The 22522-nt window shown below is 44.9% G+C and overlaps 1 protein-coding gene across 1 annotated transcript in view; it reads left to right on the top strand.

Moving 5' to 3' along the window:
* The window catches only part of DMRT1 (doublesex and mab-3 related transcription factor 1), a gene marked incomplete at both ends in the record, with an annotated part of 126576 nt that overhangs the window by 46418 nt on the left and 57636 nt on the right, over positions 1 to 22522 (top strand). Inside the window, one exon of the mRNA XM_080708610.1 lies at positions 8953 to 9236. Coding sequence (XP_080564736.1) covers positions 8953 to 9236 — 284 coding nt within the window. The remainder of the gene's footprint in view (positions 1 to 8952; positions 9237 to 22522) is intronic.

Raw genomic sequence — 22522 nt, 5'->3', positions numbered from 1 at the left:
GGCCCTGTAGAAGAACAGGATGCTTAGAACTGGCCTGCAGACACCAGCGCCAGCATGAGAACGAGACGAGATCTGAAGACAGGTCTGAGGGCAGAAGAGCAAGCTCTTTTGTGGTCTGTGGGGTGAGCGCTGTTGGTCATCCATCTATCTATCTATCTATCTATCTATCTATCTATCTATCTATCATTTATCTATCTATCCCCCCCCCCGTACTGGGGATTGAACCCAGGGCCATTCAACCTCTGAGCTACACCCAGTTCTTTTTTTTATTCTTTATTTTGAAACAGGGTCTCACTGAGTTGCAGAGGCCTCACTAAGTAGCTGAGGCTGACCATGAACCTGTGATCCTCCTGTCTCAGTTTTCCGAGTACTGAGATTACAAGTGCATATGTGTGTGTGTGTGTGTGTGTGTGTGTGTGTGTGTGTGTGTGTGTGTATGTATGTATGTATATATATGGGTGTGTATATATGTGTGTGTATATATGTATATATATATTTATATATTTCAGGGTCTTATGCACATGTCATGGGCATATGTATGTGTGTATGTTACTGGGGATTGAACCCAGTAACAACAAACAGGATCTCAATAGGTTGAGGGGAGTCTTAATATTTGCTGAGATTCTACTCAAACCTGTGATCCTCCTGTCTCAGCCTCCCAAGTACTGGGATTACAGGCATGTATTACCACACTGGCTCCTAATGCCTTTTCTTTTCTCTCCTTTCCTTTCCTTTCCTTTCCTTTCCTTTCCTTTCCTTTCCTTTCCTTTCCTTTCCTTTCCTTTCCTTTCCTTTTCTGTGTGTGTTTTTGTATTACCGGGAATGGAACCTAGGGCTGTTCTACCTCTGGGATATACCCCCCAGACCTATTTTATTTTTATTTGGAAACATTTGCTGAGGCTATCCTCAAACCTGTGACCCTCCTCTTTCAACCTCCCAAGCGTGGGGATTACAAGCATGCACCACCATGCCAGGCTCCACCTGATACCTTTTCTAAAGAGTGAAGTGAGTTCTGCTGATCTTTCATTATTATCTAACAAATTAGAACTATATGCCAGTAATAACAACACCTAAAAATCCAACTTCTTCTTTGCATTTGTATCTTAGCAGAGGACCTAGAGTGGTTGTCCACATACAATTACTAGGCCACTCCTCTCCATACCTAGTCTGAATCACAGAATTCTTCACAGTAAGAATTGACAGTTGGTTCTGTAACTGAAAGTGAATGCACCAGTGTATACGAGGTCACTTGTCATGTGCGACACGACAAGGCGTTTAAAATTCATAGCCTAGCCGGGCGTGGTGGTGCACGCTTGTAATCCCCGTGCTTGGGAGGCTGAGACAGGAGGATCGCACGGGTTCGAAGCCAGCCTCAGCTACTTAGTGAGGCTCTCAGCAACTTAGTGAGACCCTGTTTCCAAATAAAATATAAAAATGGTCTGGAAGTATTGCCCGGAGGTAGAAAGTCTCTGGGTTCCACCCCCAGTACCACCAATAAATAAATAAATAAATAAATAAATAAATAAATAAATAAATAAAATTCATAGCCTAGCCAGGTGCAGTGGCACACACCTATATTCCCAGGACTTGGAAGACTGAGACAGGAGGATTGCAGGTTTGAGGCCAGACTCAGGAACTTAGACCCTTTTTCAAATTAAAAAATAAAAAGGGATGAGAATCCAGCTTGGAAGTTGAATGCCCCTGGGTTCAATCCCTAGTACAATTATTTCATTGATTAATTATTTCATAGCTGGTATCACCAACTACAAAGACCACAGGTGTATACTGGAAAGGTAACATCCCAGTGTGTTTGCTAAGAATTCTTAGGTTAGCTCTCGCTCTGTATCTTTCTAGAATAACCACTGGTCAAGATTGCTTAATGAAGATCTTAATAAGAGAGCGCATTGTTCCCAAGGGAAGGTAGAAGGGTTCCTCAGGGACTGTCACTGTGGGTCCTTCGTGGACGCCAGTGTAACTCGACGTCCTCGCTCTTCATTGTCCCTTGACGTGAACCCTGCACTCCATCTGGGTTCATCTTGTCCCTGTCCCTGGAACACGCTTCCCCCTTTTCTTCCTTGGTCTCTCTGTTGACACTGTTCTTTTTAGAGGGTTTCCCGCCATCTCTGAATCACCAGATCTTATCGTTTCTTGAGGCCTTTGCTGGCATTCCACTCTGGAGAGTTCTTTCATGATGTCTACTGGATTATTGCCTTGTAGCTTTTTTCAGTCTATGCATAAGTTTTCAAAAGAGAATGCAAATTCTTAAGTGGATGCGAAACATTTAAAATATTTCCTTGTGACGGGCATGGTGGCGCACGCTTGTAATCCCCGCGCTTGGGAGGCAGAGACAGGAGGATCGTGCAGGTTCGAAGCCAGCCACGCGCGCTGGCTTAGGAGACCCTATTTACAAATTTAAAAAATGTAAAAATAGGTCTGGGAATGTAGCCCGGAGGTAGAAGGGCTTCCAGGAACCCCAGTACCAAAAAATAAAAATAAAAATAAAAAAAATAAAATATTTCCTTGTGCCTTTGACAACATCTAAAGCAAACTTTTGGATATAGTTGCTATATGAAAACTAACGAACAAGTTAAACATAAGCATAAAAATACAACTTAAGGTAAAAAATAAATGATTTCTTTATTGCCTGTTCCTCTGGACTGCCCTCGAGGACAAATATAATACTTGCTTTTACAAGGTTGGCCCTAGATAAGTGTATGGTAAACAGGTGCTTAATAAATATGTGCCACTGGGCGTGGTGGCTCACGCTTGTAATCCCCATGCTTGGGAGGCTGAGACAGGAGGATCGCGCAGGTTCGAAGCCAGCCTCAGCTACTTAGTGAGGCTTTCAGCAACTTAGTGAGACCCTGTTTCCAAATAAAATATAAAGTAGGTCTGGGAGTATAGCCAGGAGGTTAAAAGCCTCTGGGTTCCACCCCCCGTACCACCAAAAAAATAAAATAAAGAAAAATGTGTGTGTGTGTGTGTGTGTGTGTGCGTGCGTGCGTGTGCACGCGCGCGCACGCTAGCTGTGTATGGTACTGCTTGCTTATAACCCCAGTATTCAGGAAGCTGAGTTAGGAGTATCACAGGCTTGAGACCAGCCTCAGAAGTTTTTTTTTTTTTAGCAACCTAGTAAAGTCCTGTTTCAAAATAAAAAGGGTAGGGGGTTGTTAACTTAGAGGTAGACTGCCCCTGGGTTCAATCCTCAGTACCACACAAAATGTAAATAAGTTAAGTAGAGCAAGCACTTTAATACATAAATTAATTTTCTTTGTTAGAATAGATGAAGAACACCTGGATGTTCTCCACAACACTCAGAACCATTTGGTAGCAGGGTGGACACACAGCATGTACATCTTATGATCCTATGTGTGCCGTGGTAGCAGTTGGTAGGAGTCCAACTTCTTTATACGCTATCCTATCCTATTCTATCTCCAAGCTACACTCCAGCCCCATTTTTTATTCTCTATTTTGAAACAGGGTCTCACTGAGTAGTAGCTGAGGCTGTCCTCAAACCTGTGATCCTCCTCTCCCAGCCTCCCAAATGCTGGGATTACAAGTGTGCATCACCACACCCAGCTGTTTATTCTTTATTTTGAAACTGGCTGCAAACTAGAGATCCTCCTGTCTCAGCCTCCCAAGTACTTGGATTACAAGCATGCGTTATCATGCCTGGCTGGAACTTATTTTTATGCTCTTACTTGATAGTCAGGGCTATCACAATAATGCAGTGAGTCATTCAGGTGTCACACGTTTAGGAGAAAGGCATGGACTAATTGCTTTGAGTCTCTTGAGTAGACCAGTGGCTCTCAAGCGTGGAGCATGCCAGCATCGTCTGAGAGCTTGATACAGCTCAGGTCGCCCGCCCCGCCCCAGTGCCTGATGGTGCAGGTCTGTGGTGCTACTTGGTACTCAAGAGTTTTCGTTTCTAAAATTCCTAGGTGGTAGCCGGGCGTGGTGGCGCACGCTTGTAATCCCAGCATTCGGGAGGCTGAGACCTGGAGGATCGCGGATCGCGGTTCGCGGTTCGCGGACAGCCTCAGCTACTTAGTGAGACATTCTGTAACTCAGTGAGACCCGGTTTCAAAATAAAGAATAAAAAATAGGGCAGGGGGTGTAGCTCGGAGGTCAAATGCCCCTGGGTTCCATCCCCAGACCCGCAAAAAAAAAAAAAAAAAAAAAAAAAAAAGCCTAGGTGGTGCTCACGCTGCTGACTCGGGGACTACGCTTTGCTAACCAGTGGAGTAGACACATGAAGTTGATTGGACATTGCTTTCAACCTTGGGACATTTCCATGTACTAATAATAGCATGCACACAAAAGCTGGCAGACATAATACTGTGTTTAATATTAACCAAAAGTTTTAGCCTGGAACCTTAGAACATAGACTTGTGGGCTGGGGGTGTCTTCAGTGATAGAGGGCCTGCTTAGCATGCACAAGCCCTGGGTTTTATCCTCAGAATAATGCAAAGGGAAAACAGAAACCAAATAAACGAAAAACAAAGAAACAAAAATCTCCAGAGCTGGTGGTTTATGAGCAGTGCTTTTAGAAAACTCTCACTTTTTAAGAGTACTTAACTTTCGACTGTACAATTTGTAGGCACCTCTTTGTGTGTGTTACTGGGGATGAAACCCAGGGGCATTCTATCTCCAAGCTACACCCCCAGCCCTCATTTTTACTCTTTATTCTGAAACAAGGTCTTACTAAGTTGCAGAGGGCCTAAGTAGCTGAGGCTGGCTGCGAACCCGTGATCCTCCCAAGCACTGAGGTGACAGGCGTGCGCCACTATGCCTGACGGGCATCTGCTTTTACAAAGCTCACATGGTTTTATTATCTAAATATTGGTATGAAATTGAACTTTTCCAACATCTCTCTCAGTTTATTGTTAAAGTTTTGTATAACTTGAAAGAGGAAAGAAAGAAAGAAAATATGGATAAGTAGAAAAGTGACGGATCATTAACTAATTATAGACAGCTGTAACACATAAAGAAAGCATTGCTTTGACCTGAGATAGCTGGTTTACTCTGAAGTTTATTGAAGCTGTTTTCTTGTTACCTTGAGAGTTATTACTGTCATCATTTTGCTGCTTGATAAAATGAGGCCTGATAAAAGGTCTGGCCAAGGTTGTGCTGCAGAAATTTAAGAACCCCTGCGCCACCCTCATCTTAGAAGCCTGAGTCCTTCTATCGATTTTTTTGCCTGCTGCTCTGTGTATGTAACACACACACACACACACACACACACACACACACACATACACACACGAACTGAACACAGGACTGTTCTACCTCTGAGCTAGGTTTTTTGTTGGTTAGTTTTTAAAAATAGGGCCTCAGCCGGGCGTGGTGGCACACGCTTGTAATCCCCGCGCTTGGGAGGCAGAGACAGGAGGATCGCGCAGGTTTGAAGCCAGCGCTGGCTTAAGAGACCCTGTTTCCAAATTTAAAAAGTACAAAAATAGATCTGGGAGTGTAGCCCGGAGGTAGAAGGGCTTCCAGGAACCCCAGTACCACCAAAATTATTAATAATAATAATAATAATAATAATAATAAATAAATTAAAAAATAAAATAGGGCCTCACTAAATTGCTGAGGCTGGCCCTCCAACCTTTAATCCTCCTCTCAGAGCTTCCCAAGTGCTGGGATTACAAGCATCCACCACCATGCTTGGCTATTTTGTTTTCTTTGTTAATAACATTGCTTTGGAAGGTTTTCTACTGCAGGGACAAGAGTAAACACCTAACATACCTTCCTCAGTGTGTGTGAAATTGTACAGAAATGAACAACCAGTGCTATGTCTGGGAGGCAGGACTATGTCATTCATTCTTTTTTTGATTTAGATGTTTGACATTTATTACTTTATTTGAAACTACCAATTATGTCACCAAATTGGTCCTTCCTTCCTTTCTTCCATCCTTCCTTCCTTCCTTCCTTCCTTTCATCTTTTTACGGTACTAAGGATGGAACCCAGGGGCATTCGACCTCTGAACACACTCCCAGCCCTATTTCTTTTTTTCTTTTTTTTTTTTTTTGTGGGTCTGGGGATGGAACCCAGGGACATTGAACTTCCGAGCTACACCCCCTGCCCTATTTTTTATTCTTTATTTTGAAACAGGGTCTCACTAAGTTGTAGAGGGCTGAACTCACTAAGTAGCTGAGGCTGTCCGCAAACCGCGATCCTCCTCCTATCTCAGCCTCCCAATCCTCCTTCTATCTCAGCCTCCCAAATGCGGGGATTACAAGCGTGTGTCATAACACCCGGCTCCAAATTGGTGTTTAAGTTTAGAAAGGAGTGAGGAAGTTCAGAAGGGGAGAATGGGCATGTGCTCTCTCGGGGTATGGGATGCTGAGACTGGAGTCTCACTGGTTGGGAAGAGGAGAAGAGAAGAAAGGGAAAGAGAAAAAGGAAATAGCAGTGTCTTGGTAGTGTAGGTATAGGAGCAAAGGTGCATCAACTTGACGTCCTTTTAGACAAAGGAGACTCTAGTGCCAACTTTAAAGTGAGACTGCAGAGGCTTAGTTGCAGATCTCAGCTGGACCTTCCAGGGCCTGCACATTGACTTGCACCCTCCCTTTCATCTTCTCTTTCTTCTCCCATGTGTTCAGCCAGTGGAAACTTTCAGAGGCCTCGGGTAGTGTTGGGATTTTCTCTCCATAAGCCTCCTTTCTTTTCCTAGAGATGCTTAAGCCTCTGTGTGTGTTTTTTTGTTGTTGTTGTTGTTTTGTTTGTTTTTTGTTTTTTGCAGTACCAGGGATGGAACCCAGGGGCATGGAACCCAGAGGCTTTCTACCTCCAGGCTCTACTCCCAGCCCTATTTTATATTTTATTTGGAAACAGGGTCTCACTAAGTTGCTGAAAGCCTCACTAAGTAGCTGAGGCTGGCTTCGAACCTGTGCGATCCTCCTGTCTCAGCCTCCCAAGCGCAGGGATTACAAGCATGTGCCACCATGCTTGGCTTAAGCCTCTGTGTTTTATAAATGAAAAAAAAAAAAACTGTACAGAGTTTCTGTTTTCACATTTGTTTCTGAGGCCAAGCTACTTGAAAACCCCTTATTCATTGATCTTTTAGCCAGCACTTCCCGCTCTGGCAGGGTGCTAGGCATGGGACACCCTGGGGAGCCCACAGGCAGGGGCTTTCTTCCTGAATCTCACCCTCTGGCAGAAGAGAGGGCCACTGTGTGTTCCTTTGCTTTTTCCTAGCTTGCCTCTAACTCTTCTGCAGCTGCCTTTTGCTCCTTGACTCTGCAGCCTGTTGAAATTAAGGTGCTCCTGTGTCTAGGTAAGCAGAGCAGCCCTGCCTCTGTCTTCCTGTGCATCTTCTTCCCTGACATCTACCATCCCTTCATTGTTGGGTTTCATCTGCCACATGTCCCTGGACCAGGCCCCTTCACATGTGCATGCTGAGGTCTCTGCCTGGACTTCTTCCTTGGCTCCTATCTGGTTTTTCTCCTCCTGGACTCTATCATTCATTTGAGAATTTCCATTATGTAAATCTCCCAAACTGCAGCCCTGCTTCTGTAGCCTTTGGGCTCAGAAATCCTCAGTGGTTTCTGCTGCTTGCCCCGACTTCACCAGTTCACCAGTTCTTGGCGTAACTGCGCTGCCCCCACCGCACTCCCCCTCTCCCACTTACATTCTTCTGTCCTCTTGTTTGTCACTCTCCACCCAGGTTCTGCTCCTTTGTTTAGTTTTTTTGTTTGTTTGTTTTTGTCAACTGGGGATCAAACCCATTTGAAGGCAAGCATGCTTCCTGCTACCATGGAGCTAGGCCCTCAGCACTATTTTTTTTTTTTTTTTTTTTTTTTTTTGGTGGTACTGGGGTTCCTGGAAGCCCATCTACCTCCAGGCTACACTCCCAAACCTATTTTATACTTTTTGATTTGGAAACAGGGTCTCTTAAGCCAGCATGGCTGGCTTCCAACCTGCGTGATCCTCCTGTCTCTGCCTCCCACAAGTGTGTGCCACCACGCCCTGCCCCCCCTTTTTTTTTAATGCAACTCTGATGTAATTTTTCCCCCCATGAAGGTCTCTGATTCCTTCTTCAGCTTCTAGTCGTCTTCCTCTGAATTTCCATATCAGTTTATGGACACCCCTGAGATGCTGGGTGGTGGTGTGAATTGTAATCCCAATATATCTTTCATTCTAGACTTGTGGGCTTCCTCCCAGCAGGATGGCACGACGTGTGTAGATATTTCAGGCACCTGGCTCAGCTCTTAGAGCATTGCTAGATAAATGTCCTTTGGATGGGTGACTGGAGAGTTTATTCAGTCACTTATGTTGACAATAAACGGTTTAAAACCTATGCCAGGGGTTGATCGATTCCAGTCTTTGGCAGAATGGACCCTCTTCTCCTGTATGTGAATAAAGTTTTATTGCAACATAACCTTTGCAACATTGACTGAATAGTCCACAAAACTGCAAAAAGTTACTCACTGGCCTTTTATAGAGGACTGTTGTCCACCCCTGGTCCATACTATTGTCCAGACTCCTAAAGGATATAGTTTCAGTTATGGACGGAAGTTAAAGAAACAATGTGTGCTTAAACTCTTAGCCTCTTGCTCTGAGTTTCTGACATATCTCTGGCTGCCATAGTTAGGGCCTTTATTTATTTAAAGTGAACTGCAATTAATTTTGTGCAGATGAATTAACTAGATTTTTCCTCTAGTTTCTTGACATAAGAATGGGCATTTCTGAGTCAGTTACACTGTCAAGTTTTATGTAATTAAAATGACTTGGAATTCTCTGTAAAACCGCTCAGCAGTGGTCTTTCAGCTGGGCCCCAGCCCGAGAAGCTCTGCTTTGGCCGCAGGCAGCAGATGGTCCTGCGCCTCCAGGTACTTTGCTTTCCGGATCAGGAGAAAGAAGGTGATGGCCGTCAAGGTTCAGAGGGCAAGCTTCTTGGACCTGCAGGCGACGAATACTACTATGCTGTCTTTTCTTTTTCTTTTTAGAGGGACGGATGGTCCTCCAGGATATTCCTGCTGTCACCAGCAGAGGGCACGTGGAGAACGCGCCTGACCTGGTTTCTGACTCCACCTACTACAGCAGCTTTTACCAGCCGTCTCTGTTTCCTTACTACAACAATCTGTACAACTACCCGCAGTACTCCATGGCCTTGGCTGCTGATTCCTCTTCTGGGGATGTGGGAAGTCCCCTCGGGGGCTCCCCCGTGAAGAACAGCCTCCGGAGCCTTCCAGCACCGTACGTGCCTGGTCAAGCAGGAAACCAGTGGCAGGTATGACTACGCGGAGAATTAACGCAATAGGTGGAAACACTCCTGCGGTGCACACACACACGTGCATGTAAACACAGATACAGAGACATTCATGCACATGTGTATATACATACTGTTGTGACACATGCCTGTTTTAACACATATGTGTAGGCACAGTTTGCAAAATGTGTAAAGAATTTTTCACCCTGCTAACAATGCCACTTAGCCTCAGAGGTTGGCTACAAGGAATTGTGAATAGATGTGCATACATTTGGATTTATTTTCAACTCTTACTCTTTCCACCTTGCCATTCTGCATGAATTCCCAGTTGGCCAGAGTTGGATGCACCCATAGCTTGTTGGATGAGGCCTCACCGCATCTGGCCTTGTCTGCCACAGAGCAGCTTAGAAAATGCTAGGCACAGCCTTCCCAGTGGCAGTCGTAATTTTCCACCCTTGGAAGGAAAAGAGTTATCTGTACATTTGTATGGAAGAAGAAAGCTAAGAAAAGGAACTAGGTCACTGTTGTGCTTGTCCAGTTGGGCGCAGTTTTGGCTAAGAAAGGAGGGGGCAGTCTTTCATAACTCTAAGTATGTATCATTAAAATAGTATGCAGTCGGCTTGGCGTGGTGGCACACGCCTGTAATCCTAGCACTTGGGAGGCTGAGACAGGAGGACCAAGGCCAGCAAAGACCTTCAGCAACTTAGTGAGACTCTTTAATAAAAACAATAGTATGCAATCAAGAGCTTTTGATATTCGGAGTAAAACAAATAATTTTATCTGAAAAGAACTTATCTAGAGCTGTTCTGCTTCCTCAAGTGTAACCATATCTATCCTGCCAGTGTATTAGCAGCAGATTCCGCACTGAAAGCATTCAGAGGCTAGAGGACCATGCATACATGTGTCCTGGGAATGTGCCCACAGGAGAGATTAAATAGACTCGGCACCACCGTGCCCCCTTCCAACCAAAAGATGCGATGACTCTGCAAGAGCTGGTCTTACTTAGAATGTGCTGGCCACGCGCTGGGTTTCTCAGCTGCGATTTTGAGTCTAACACGATGCTGCAATATATATATTTGGGAGTTAGTGCAAGCCCTTGGCCTTCCTTTTCTGTTTTCCCAGCTTAACTGGCTTGTGATTGACAAAGTAGTATATACTTAGGTTGTACAACGTGCTGGCTTGATGTCCATACATAATGCAGTGATGCTCACATTCCAGCTAATTAACACGCCCATCATTTGCTTTTTCTGTGCATGTGGTGAGAACACTGAAGATCTAAGGTCTAGCCACTTGGATTGAACCCGGGGCTTTATACCTCCGAGCTATACCCTTAGCCCCACTTTATTTTATTTTTTATATTGAAACAAGGTCTCGCTAAGTCGTGGAGGGCCTAAGTTGTGAGCCTCCTGTCTCAGCCTCCCAAGTACCGGGCTTTCCGGCGTGTGCCGCCACCTCGGCTTCCTTGGCATTTTCAATACAGCATTATTAGCAGTAGTCACCTCGCTCGGTCTTTTGTATGTGTGTGTTGAGGGTGGGTACTGGGAATGAACTGAAGGATATTCTACCTCTGAACTACACCCTAGTCCTCTTTTATTTTTTACTTTGTGACAGGGTCTTGCTAAGTTGCTGAAGCTGGCCTCAAAGCTGCAGTCCTCCTGTTGCAGCCTCCCCAGTGTTGGGATTACCGGCTTGTGCCACCATGCCTGAGCTGCACATTAGGTTTCCAGCACTTGCTCACAACCAAAAGTTTGTTACCTTTGACCAACATCTCCCAGTTTCCCCCACCCTGGCAACCACTGTTGTACTTTCTGCTTCAGAGAGTTTAGCTTTTTTAAAAGGCATCTGTAACCTCCAGCCCCCTCCAAAAAACAGGAATTGAAACTTTCCTCTGAGCAATTCTATTTTGTTTAGCCTCTGCCTGTTCTTTTAAGGTGCGAGGAAGTTAATATTCGTGTCACCCAACCTTTTGGATTCTCTTGCTACTCTCAGTGATCTGACTTCTTGGGAGTATTAAAATGTTAGCCATTAATCCCCTGAATTACAAATTTTGCCAAGTTTTTCATTCAGGGCCTTTAGACATTTCATATATTTTTTGAAGGGGACTTAAAGCACATTGGTATTAGAATTGAGAGGTGATACATGTGTAAAAGAAATGTGATTATTTATGGAACTTCAAACTGGACCCCTGGGGCCTTTTGAAATATAGCTTGATGGGAAGGTTAGACAGGAGGATCACAAGTTTGAAACCAGCCTCAGTGAGACTCAGTCTCAAAATAAAAAATAAAAGGGCTGGAGTATAGTTCAGTGGTAGAGCACCCTGGGTTCAATCTCCCCTACCCTACACACACACACACACACACACACACACACACACACACTGTATATGGTGGTTTGGGGCAGGTTTTTGGTTTCTATGGGAGACTGTATCATTTTCCTAAAACTGTTACATGAATATAAGACAGTGAGATAATTAGAATGGAAGTTTCTGGACAACCAAGTTCTATGCTAATATTAACTACAGTGAATTTATTTCACTTCTCATTTCCAGTTGGTGTCCTTTTTAAAAATCTTATTTAGCTGGGTGTGATGGCACACACTCGTAATCCCAGTACTTGGATGGCTGAGACAGGAGAATCGTAGGTTCATGGCCAGCTTCATCTACTTAGTGAGGTCCTCTGCAACTTACTGAGACTCTGCTTCAAAATAAAGAATAAAAAATAGGACTGGGGATATAGTTTGGAGGTAGAATGCCCCTGGGTTCAATCCCTGGTACCTAGTGCAAAAAAAAAATCTAATTCTTCATCATTTGTTCAGGTGAATTTTAGTTAGCTGCCCCAAGTCACTTTTGGAACAAGATAAGGTATACATAACATAGATTTTAATTATTATTAAAAGACTCTGGCATGTGAATACGGACCAGGTGTGAATGTATATGGAATGACTTTTATATTGCTGGGAAAGAATTTGATCCACTTAGGAAATAGAAAACATAAGACATAGATAAAATTATAAAATGTGGAATATATTTATTGAGATATATGTATGTAGGCTGGTTGTGTTGGTGCATGCTTGTAATCCCAGCATTTGGGGGGCTGAGACAGGAGGATCGTGGTTTGCGGACAGTCTCAGCTACTTAGTGAGGCCCTTTGCAACTAAGTGAGACCCTGTTTCAAAATAAAGAATAAAAAATAGGGCTGGAGGTTTAGCTTGTAAGGAGATTGTCCCTGGGTTCCATCCCGGGTACTGCAAAAAAAAAAAAAAAAAAAAAAAAAAGATATATGCTTGTACAGTCAACTAGGGCTGGTGTTGAGAGGTAGAATGTCCCTGGGATCAATCCCTAGTAGCACATACACAAAGAAATATATGTGGTAAAGAAGTATTAAATAGTAAAAACCTACGAAGAAAATTTTTAACTAATGTTGAAGGGGTGGCGATGGGCAGCTCCTTTTGTAACCAGCGTCGTCGTCATAGAGAACAGCATGGGCGCCCCTTACCCGCTATTTCTGGAAGGTGCTCTGTGCACACTGCGTTGTCATTGCTGGTGGCGTTTTCTAAAGGAAGAACGAGTAGGGGCCCTTCCGTGGCTGCTCCCCATTTCTCTGGTGGCCTTGGGTCCCACCCAGGCTCGCCTCTGGGGCCCAGATCAGATGCCTCTTGTCTTGCGTTTACCTTCTTGACTCTTGTCATTAAGGCCCATCTCTTCTCCTCACTCTTTGAGGATGGTCTTCCTTTCATCCGTTGTCCCCTGTCCCTTGCTGCCTTGAGTACGGTGGGAACGTTGTGAATGTTTCTCATCCAGGAGCTCTTTTCTGATTCCTAGAAAATAATGACTGTAACTGAGCACGGTGGCTCACACCTATAATCCCAGGACTCGGGAGGCTGAGACAGGAAGATCGCAGGTTTGGAGCTAGCCTCAGCAACTCAGTAAGATTCTCAGCAAGATCTTGTTTCCATATAAAGAAATGAAATAGGGTTGGGGAGTACCTCAGAGGGGCAAAGCCCCCTGGGTTTAATCCTCAGCACCACAGAAGGAAAAGGAAGAAAGGAAATAACGATTTTAATGGAGATCATCATGAGTTTTTAAAGCTACACTTTGTAGAGGTGAATAGAGAGTATAGGATTATTTTTCAAATGAATTCATTGACATCGTACAGTTGGAACTTCCTGCAAATCTCCCTATAAAATCAATCAAGCCACACAGAATGTGCACCTACCTCTTTAAAAATAAGAGCAGCCTCCTGGGGCAGCGTTCCAGCATCCCTGAAGCTTCTGTGAGCAAGCCCTGTGCGCCGAGAGCAGCCTTAATCGCTTTTGGTCTGTCTCCAGCCTGTGGAGATTTGTGGCCCAATCACAGATTCCTGTCCTGTTGTGAAACAGGAATAACATTTGTGACACTGGAACAAACTCACGATGAATGGCTGGTTCCGCTGACCAGCAGCTCAATTTCGCTCCTGCATTTAATTGCCTGCAAAAGCTGTTTATTGCCTTGTGCACTCCTCCACGGCAACATTATCTCTTAAATAAACATGTTGTACCAGGTTGACAAGGGAGAGGCGCATATCAAGTGAGCGGAAATAAATACGGGAGGACTCCGAGCTTACCTCGGATCTCCTTTCATTCCCCGCAGCAGGAGCCCTCCCGACTGCTTTTCCAAAGCTTGTGCCACCTGATGTGTAGACTGACTTTCCAACCATGGCTAGGGTGTGGTCAGGTGCCATGTCGGAGATTTAGTTCCTCCTGATGGCTACGTTGGTGTCTCCTGGAGCATCTCCTGGCACAGTTGCCCATCGACGGTGACGCGTGTCACTGGGCTGCATTCACTTATAAAATAAACTCTGCAGAGCTGGGCGTGGCGGCGCATGATTGCAATCCCAGCGTTTGGGAGGCTGAGACAGGAGGATCACGGTTTGTGGATAGCCTCGGCTACTTAGTGAGGCCCTCCGTAACTCAGACCCTGTTTCAAAACACGGAATAAAAAAATAATAGAGCTGGAGGTGTAGCTCGGAGGTAGAATGCCCCTGGGTTCCATCCCTAGTACTGAAACAAAAAAACAAAACAAAACCAAAGAAACTATGCATCAGGGGCCTGCCATGTGCTGGGATTGACCATGCACAGGAGGATTGAGATGCGCAGGAGGGTGAGTGTAGCTAACCATAATTCATTGTATATTTCAGAATAGCTAGAGGAGAGGGTGCATGGTGTTCTCATCACAAAGAAATGGTAAACATTTCATGTAATGGGTAGGCCAGCTACCTTTATGTGATTATCCATTGTAGATATGTATAGAAATACCACATTGTACCCCATAAATAGGTACAATTACTATATGTCCATGTAAGAATTTTTAAATAATTGTAAATATTTGGTCTTGGGGGGGGGAGACTGCTGCTTTTATTTAGAAAAGGAGAAGGGAAGCTGGGCATAGTGGCACATGCCTGTAATGTTTGGGATTATTTGGGAGGCTGAAATAGGAAGATCACAGGTTCGAGGCCAGCCTCAGCAACTTAATGAGACCCATAACAACTTTAGCGAGACCCTGTTTCAAAAAAAAAAAAAAAATGGGCCTATTGTATGGCTTGGAGGTAAAATTTCCCTGAGTTTAATCGTTCAATCTCAGTACCATCACCAAAAACAAAAAGAAAAAGAAAGAAAGAAAGAAAGAAAGAAAAAGAAGAGAAAGAAAAGAGGAAAGGGGAAAGGAATTAAAGGGCCACCAAGCAGTCCTATGTTATGAGATTCAGACAGGAAGGAAACTAAATTCTGGCATCTGGGACTTGGGGTACAGAAAAGGTGCCCCTTGTGGACATGTCTGGTGGCGGCTGAGGGTCTTAGGGAGAGGCCCTGCACCTGAAAGAGCAGCTGCCTTTCCTGCTGGCCCACCCGGCTCCCAGCCTTCTTGGGCCTCTAGCGGCAGCCTGACCTGGCCTGTGACTCTTGGTGGCTCAGCACGGGGACAGCATGTTCTCTGAATGAGTGGTCAGCGTGGAGACCACCACAGCTCTCTGCTGCTGCACCGTGGTCCTCCCACAGGCCCTGGGGAAGCCAAGGCAGACACCAGTTCCCTGGGAGACAGCTAGAGTAAGCTGTTGTTCTTCCCTTCCCTCTTCCTTCCTTCCTTCTCCCTCCTCCCCTCCCTCTTCCCCCTCCCCTTTCCTTCTTCCTCCCTCCCCCCTTCTTCCCTTCTTTCCTTCCTTCCTTCCTTCCTTCCTTCCTTCCTTCCTTCCTTCCTTCCTTCCTTCCCTGGGATGGAATCCAGGGGTATTCTACCTCCAACCTACACCTGGCCCTATTTTTTATTTCGAAACAGGGTCAGTCTCACTAAGCTGTGAAGGGCTTCACTAAATAGCTGAGGCTGGCTATGAACCTGCGATCCTCCCGTCTCAGCCTCCCAAGAACTAGGATGACAGGCGTGCACCACCATGCTCAGCCTACTCATGTTCTCTTGCTGTGACATGGTGTATTTATTATGTATCTGGCCATTTTTATGAATTCAGTGATGCTAATGATTTTATAGTTGCTTATTTTGGAGTTTTTAGGCAGGCAGTCATTTCACAGAAGCATGCTGGTCCTGACATTTTTCTAGCCTCTGAATTCCTCCATTTCTAATGTTAATCTAGCTCAAATAACAAGGGTGGACACAGGTCATTTTCTTGGGACTCTGGAGCCAAAACTACCGGGAGAGATGGTGGGTGTTTCAGATGCGGAGGCCAGACAGATGGTAGGGCCTGGGAATATCCCTTCACTATGGCAGTGCCCGGGAGAGACATTTTTGCGGAGTATTTTAGTTAAAACCATGTGAATTCCAGAAGAAAGTTGATGGCCTTTGGAAGCTTGTGGCACCACGGAGCTGGTAGCTGTGACTTGTAAGAGGGGAAGGAATCCTAAGAACTGTGTACACATCCTGGCTGACGTGGTCGAGTAGCATCCCAGGAAATCCATTCGGAGTGTAGCCGCACACACTCTGGGGCCTTTGGGAGACTCCTGGAAGCTCCCAGCTGTCTGATGGATTTATTTCACTTTTCCTAGAGTTTAGTTTGATCTAGACTGAGTTGGAAACCCTGGTGCAAGGCTGTTGCACACCAGCGACTGCTGCAGAGCTGAAATGGAGGTAGAAAGAAGTTTGCCAGGCCATTGCCGTTTGCTACGTTACCTGTGCTCTGACACCAGAGCATGGAGTCAGTAAATAGCACAGTCACTTGGGAATTCTGTAAGCTGCTTGAATTAGGTTACAGTTTTTATTTATTTACTTTTTAAGTACTAAGGATTGAACTTAGAGGGAGGCAGTTTATCTGCAAGCTACACCCCCAGCCCTTTTTATTTTAAATGTTTTTTAGACAGGGTCTCAGTAAATTGCTGAAGCTGTCCTCAAGCCTGTGATCCTTCTGTCTCAGCCTCCGGAGTACTGAGATTACAGGGGTGTGCCACTACGCCTGCCTAGATCACAGATTTTATTTTATTTTTTCCTGTACTGGGGATGGAACCCAGGGGCATTCTACCTCTGAGCTACACTCCCAGCCCTATTTTTTAGTCTTTTTATTTTTGAAACAGGGTCTCACTGAGTTGCTGAGACCTGGGCCTGCTAAATGAGACCGGGCCTTGCTAAGTAGCTGAGGCTGTCCATGAATTGCGATCCTCCCCTCTCAGCCTCCCGAATGCTGGGATTACAAGCATGTGCCACCACACCTGGCTTACATCACAATTTTTTTTTCCAGATTTGATTTGGGTGGACTGGTAGTGTGTGTGTGTGTGTGTGTGTGTGTGTGTGTGTGTGTGTGTGTATATATATATATATATATATAATTTTTTTTTCCCGGTACTGGGGATGGATCTCAGGGGGCATTCTACTTCCAAGTTACTCCTTAGCCCTATTTTTTTATTCTTTATTTTGAAACAGGGTCTTGCCAAGTTACAGAGGGCCTCACTAAGCAGCATAGGCTGGGCACAAACTTGCAATCCTCCTGTCTCAGCCTCCCAAGCATGCACCGCCATGCCCACCTCCCAACATCTTTTAAATTATGCTTTTTTCTTTTCATTTCTTCCTTTCTCCTCCATCTTTTTTTTTTTAATTGTGTGATACTAGGGATTGAACCCAAGGTCATTCTACCTCCGAGCCATCACCCCAGCCCTGCCTATTTTATTCTTTATTTTGAAGCAAGGTCTTGCTAAGTTGTGGACTGCCTCACAAGTTGCTTGAAGCTGTTGGTGAACCTGCGGTCCTCCTGACTCGCCTCCCAAGTAGTGGGATTACTGGTGTGCGCCACAATGCCTAGCTCAGGTTTTATTTTTATTTTTTCTGGTGTTGGGAATCAAACCTAGGGCCTTGAGTATTCGAGGCAAGTGCTCCAGTACTGGGCTGCACTCCCTTCCCCGTGTTTGCCCTTTTAGCTTACTTTGCCCCTCTGCTAAATAGATGTATGATTTTTTAATTTTTTTGGGGGGGGGTTTGGGGGTGGAACCCAGGGGCTTTCTATCTCCAGGCTATACTACCGGACCTATTTTATTTTATTTTTTTAAGATTTAAATGAGTTTATTAAAAAGATAGAAATACAGAAAGCAGTTGCAGCCTCATGTTACCCAGGGATAACATGAGGGGGCCCAGACCTATTTTATACTTTATTTGGAAACAGGGTCTCACTAAGTTGCTGAGAGCCTCACTAGGTAGCTGAAGCTGGCTTCGAACCTGTGCGATCCTCCTGTCTCGGCCTCCCAAGCGCAGGGATTATGCCTGGCTCATGAGTATGATTTAAAATTAGTTGCTTTTCAGAACCTTTAAGTATGGGGATGCGTGATTCTAAGAGGTCTTGGGAGCCCACATTTTTATGGTCTATTAAGTAGACCATAAAAAAAGGAGAATATAGGGGGAACAGTGTTATCTTTTTATTTTATTTGTTACATCCTTATTTATTTATTGCGGGTCTGGGGATGGAACACAGGGGCATTCGACCTCCAAGCTACAACCCCTGCCCTATTTTTTATTCTTTATTTTGAAACAGGGTCTCACTGAGTTGCAGAGGGCCCCACTAAGTAGCTGAGGCTGTCCGCGTACTGCGATCCTCCTGTCTCAGCCTCCCGAATGCTGGGATTACAAGCTCGTGCCACCACGCCCGGCTTCTTACATTCTTTTAAAATCACTCATCACATATCAGCACACACCCAAACCCCTCTGCTACACACTAGCCCTGTTCCCCTGTGTAGGCCTGATTTTCAGTCCCTGGGTTTGGGAAGAGAACTGTATGTCATGCCCAGAGAGTTGTGTAGAAGTCAAAGCTCAGATCCTGAGACTAGCTGGGAACTTCTGACTCAAAAATATGTCCTTAAAGAGCTGGGTATTGGCTTTTCAGCCAGGTTTTGTGGGAACAGCCTTACTAACTAAGCAAGGGATGGGAGGATGGGAGTTCACCACCCAACAGATAGGCTGCTCCCCAAATACAGCCCCTCCAAATTCTAGCTAAGAATCTAAGGAAGGTGAATTGAATCCTCACTGGTTTTTGCTTTCCAAAAAATTCATTTGATTTTATTTTTCTAAGAACTATAAATTATGGCTGTTTTCCATGTTCTCAGGGCCCCTGGGTAGACAGATAGAGGTTGATGATTTCAGAGCAGACATAGGCCAAGAAACCATGGCATTGAGTGTGCCGAGTCCAGAAAAATATTTATATATACATCCAAATTTGAAGAGAAAATGTATTTCTTTAGGTTTCAAACACTGTAATAGATAGAAAGCAAAAATAAAAAATCTGTTGCAAAGTTAAAAAAAATAAAAAAAATAAAATCACATGGTTTTTCACAATTGTTCTTGCAGTTTCCTGTTTGCATCATCCTAGAGAGGGAAGGAAAGCAGAAATGCTAATTTTGTTTCTTGAATATCTGTATAAAAGCAAAAAATGTGAAAGCCTAGAACTCCCCCTCGTGTATGTGCACGTGTATATCTGTGTGAATGCTTGGTAGCGGCAGTGGATGATCTTCCCTCCTCCCTGTACTGGGGGCGGAGCCCAGGTCTTGACACCTGCCAGGCAAGCTCTCCCACTGGGCTGCACCTTAGGGTAGGTCTTCAGCTTGTCAACTTTTTTTTTTTCTTAATTCGAAAAGTGGTAGAATTTCCAAGAACAATTTTTTATTTAAAATGTTAAACAATATGTTTATGTAGTGGGAAGGGTATTTTGTCTAGATTCAGAAGAGGGGTCCTCGAGTGTGGCCGGCTGCTTACGGTTCCGGACATGGCAGGGCTCGTGCCTTGGTTCATTTCTAAACACAGCACTGTCAGGGACCGTTAGCTGCTCTGTAAGCAGGAAGACCGAGGCCCAGGGAGAGGGTATCGCTTCCAGTGTCACAGCTAGGCAGGCGTGGGGGACACCTGGGGCTGAGGTGGGGTTTGTTGACTGCAAGGGCCACCTTCCTTCTTCCCACACTGCCTCTGCCTTCTTCATGGGGCAGGGAACAGTTTTTTTTTTTTTGTGTGTGTTTTTTTTCTTTCTGGTGGTGGTGCTGGAGATTGAATACAGGGACATTCTACCTCTGAGCTATAACCTCAGCTCAACTTTATTTTTTATTTTGAAGCAGGACCTAGGTTGCTGAAGCCGGCCACAATTCTATGATTCTCCTGTCTCAGCTTCCCAAAGTTCTGGGATTACAGGCTTGAACCACCACATCTGGCTGGAACACGGTTCTTGATCTTTCTTATAGAAAGTTCTGGAGAACCACAAAACATGCTGGAATGTTCCTCTGTGCTTGGCGCCCCACCCCCACACCTCCCCTTTCCTTTCTCTGTCTTTTATGCTTTAGGGAAAACAGGTTTTAAGTCATTCTTGTTTTGCTTGTATTCTTTTGCGGTAGCCTTTTCCTATGATGGTCTTGGAACAAGAAGATTCGTTCTGTGCCACCCATGAGTTGGTGTGTCTCCCAGTGGTCGGCAGCCTGCGTCCCGATGCTTAAACGCGTTTGGGAAGTTTTGAGCGTATGCACGCGCTTTCAGTTGGCAGGTGGCCTCTGACAGCCTCCCCTTGCCCTCCAAGCAGTCTATCAAGTTCAGGCCTCATAAGATACCCGTCACACTGCTGATTTATGCTAAAAGTATCCTAATGTTTCTGACAGCTCATGTGTGACATGAATATAATCCATATTTCTTAGAGCAGCTAATCCAAGTGGCTTATTTCCCAATTCTGCTGATAGGGCTATATCTCTTGGTGTCGTCGTTGTGGAGATTCTGATGGTAACATATTGTTTCTGGGTCACTAGTTTTGTCTAAAGCAGTAGGTTAGGATAGAGTAGCAAAGGTTAATTAAGTTTGTCCATCAAGTTGGGAACAGATATAGATGTTTCTGGTACTTTTGGTCCTAAAATCAAAGTTCTTGGATGTGACTATGGACATCTTTTCTTCTCATTTACAGACTACAAAAAAACAAAAACTTTTTTATTTGCTTTATAAACAGGAAAAAATGAGTCAGTAGAAGTCAAGGGCAGCGAGCAGCTCTTCAGTATAAGCAGACATCGTTGTTTCAATTAGGAAGTAGCTTGGCTTAGCAGAGAAGGATCAGGTGCCTCCATGTGACTTGCTTTGAATCCTGTTTTCTCTCCTAATGCTTTTGTGAGGAGGACCAAGTTAATCCATCTCACTGAGCAATTTCTTCCTGTGAATATTAGTTATGAGGACTCAGTGAGATAACAGGACACATTTCTTGTGTTTCTTAATAAATGCTCATTTTCTTCCTCTGAAATTCCCTACTCTGATCGTCAGTAACCAACATTTTCTCGGGGCATTTGCACTGAGAGTGTCATCACCCCAAGCCTCTTCACCAATCTTAAGAGTGAAGGGTAATACCTTTAGAGACTCAACATTTTAGCAGGAGTGGAAATTCCTGGACCCGATTTTTTTTTTTTGTGTGTGTGTGTGTGTGTGTGTGTGTGTGTGTGTGTGTGTGTGTGTGGTACTGGGATTCCTGGAAACCCTTCTACCTCCGGGCTACACTCCCAGACCTATTTTTACATTTTTTAAATTTGGAAACAGGGTCTCCTAAGCCAGCGTGCACGGCTGGCTTCGAACCTGCGCGATCCTCCTGTTTCTGCCTCCCAAGCGCGAGGATTACAAGCGTGAGCCACCACGTCCAGCTTCTAGACGCTATTTTTATTTTTTTATTTTTTTTTTATTTTTATTTTTTTGTGGTACTGGGGTTCCTGGAAGCCCTTCTACCTCTGGTCTACACTCCCAGACCTATTTTATATATCTGAAACAGGGTCTCTTACGCCAGCGCGGCTGGCTTCGAACCTGCGCGATCCTCCTGTCTCCGCCTCCCAAGCGCGGGGATTACAAGCGTGCGCCACCACGCCCGGCTTCTACACCCGATTTTTAAAATACAGACTTTTAATGTTCTTTTTCTCCTATTTTAGCTATTGTACTGAAGCTCTGTTTCCTGTTGATTTTTATGGAAATGATACTTAGATTTATGCCAGGCTATGTGTGAGTTCAGTTGAGAAGTAAGGGACTGAATTTGAAATTGTGAATCAGACCGATGAAAGTTTCTGACCCAGGGGCTAGAATGTCCTGTAGAGATTTGTAAAGGTGAAGGCACTGAGCTTGTCTAGGCAGAGGCTGTTTCTGACCAATTAGGTCTCCCCCCACCCCTTTTTTGGTGATAGCTGGAAATTCCAAGACCTTCCAGGTTTCAGGAAAAGGAAACATTTTAAAAAATTTGACCCTTTCATACTAGGTATTTCTTTTTTAAACATACTTGTTTCTGCCGGGCCAGGGCGTGGTGCCAGGGTGTGGTGGCGCTTGGGAGGCGGAGACAGGAGGATCGCGCAGGTTCGGAACCAGCCTCAGCTACTGAGTGAGGCTCTCAGCAACTTAGTGAGATCCTGTTTCCAAATAAAGTATAAAATAGGTCTGGGAGTGTAGCCTCTGCGCTCCATCCCCAGTACCACCAAAAAAATAAAATAAAAATAAAGTAAATAAAGCAGCATAGATGTGTTATTTCTTAAACGATATGCTTTCCTCCATATTGCATAAGCATTGTTCCCCTCTTCTCCCTTCCCGCCTGCTCTCAGGGGAGGAAGAGCATCCTTTCCATGTCTGGACAAGGAGCTGTTCTCATCTTCAGCATCTGAATGCATCCCTCACATTGGGCAGCCCTTCCTCAGCCTTGAAGATTTCCAGGGCTCTGTGAGGGCCCCTCACCAGGGCCGGTGTCCCCCCCTCTGTCTCCTTCCCTCTTCCTTTAGAGTGTTCCAAAGCATGACTGAGAGGTGAGGTCAGCTCGGTAGAGGAAGTAACCAAGTTAGGAGAGAGAAAGCTGGTCTTGAGAGGACTGGTA

Source organism: Muscardinus avellanarius (assembly GCF_963383645.1).
Source record: "Muscardinus avellanarius genome assembly, chromosome: 13".
Lineage (NCBI taxonomy): Eukaryota > Metazoa > Chordata > Mammalia > Rodentia > Gliridae > Muscardinus > Muscardinus avellanarius.
Note: the sequence above shows the minus strand (reverse complement) of the source record. Positions and strands in the feature narration are given on the sequence as shown.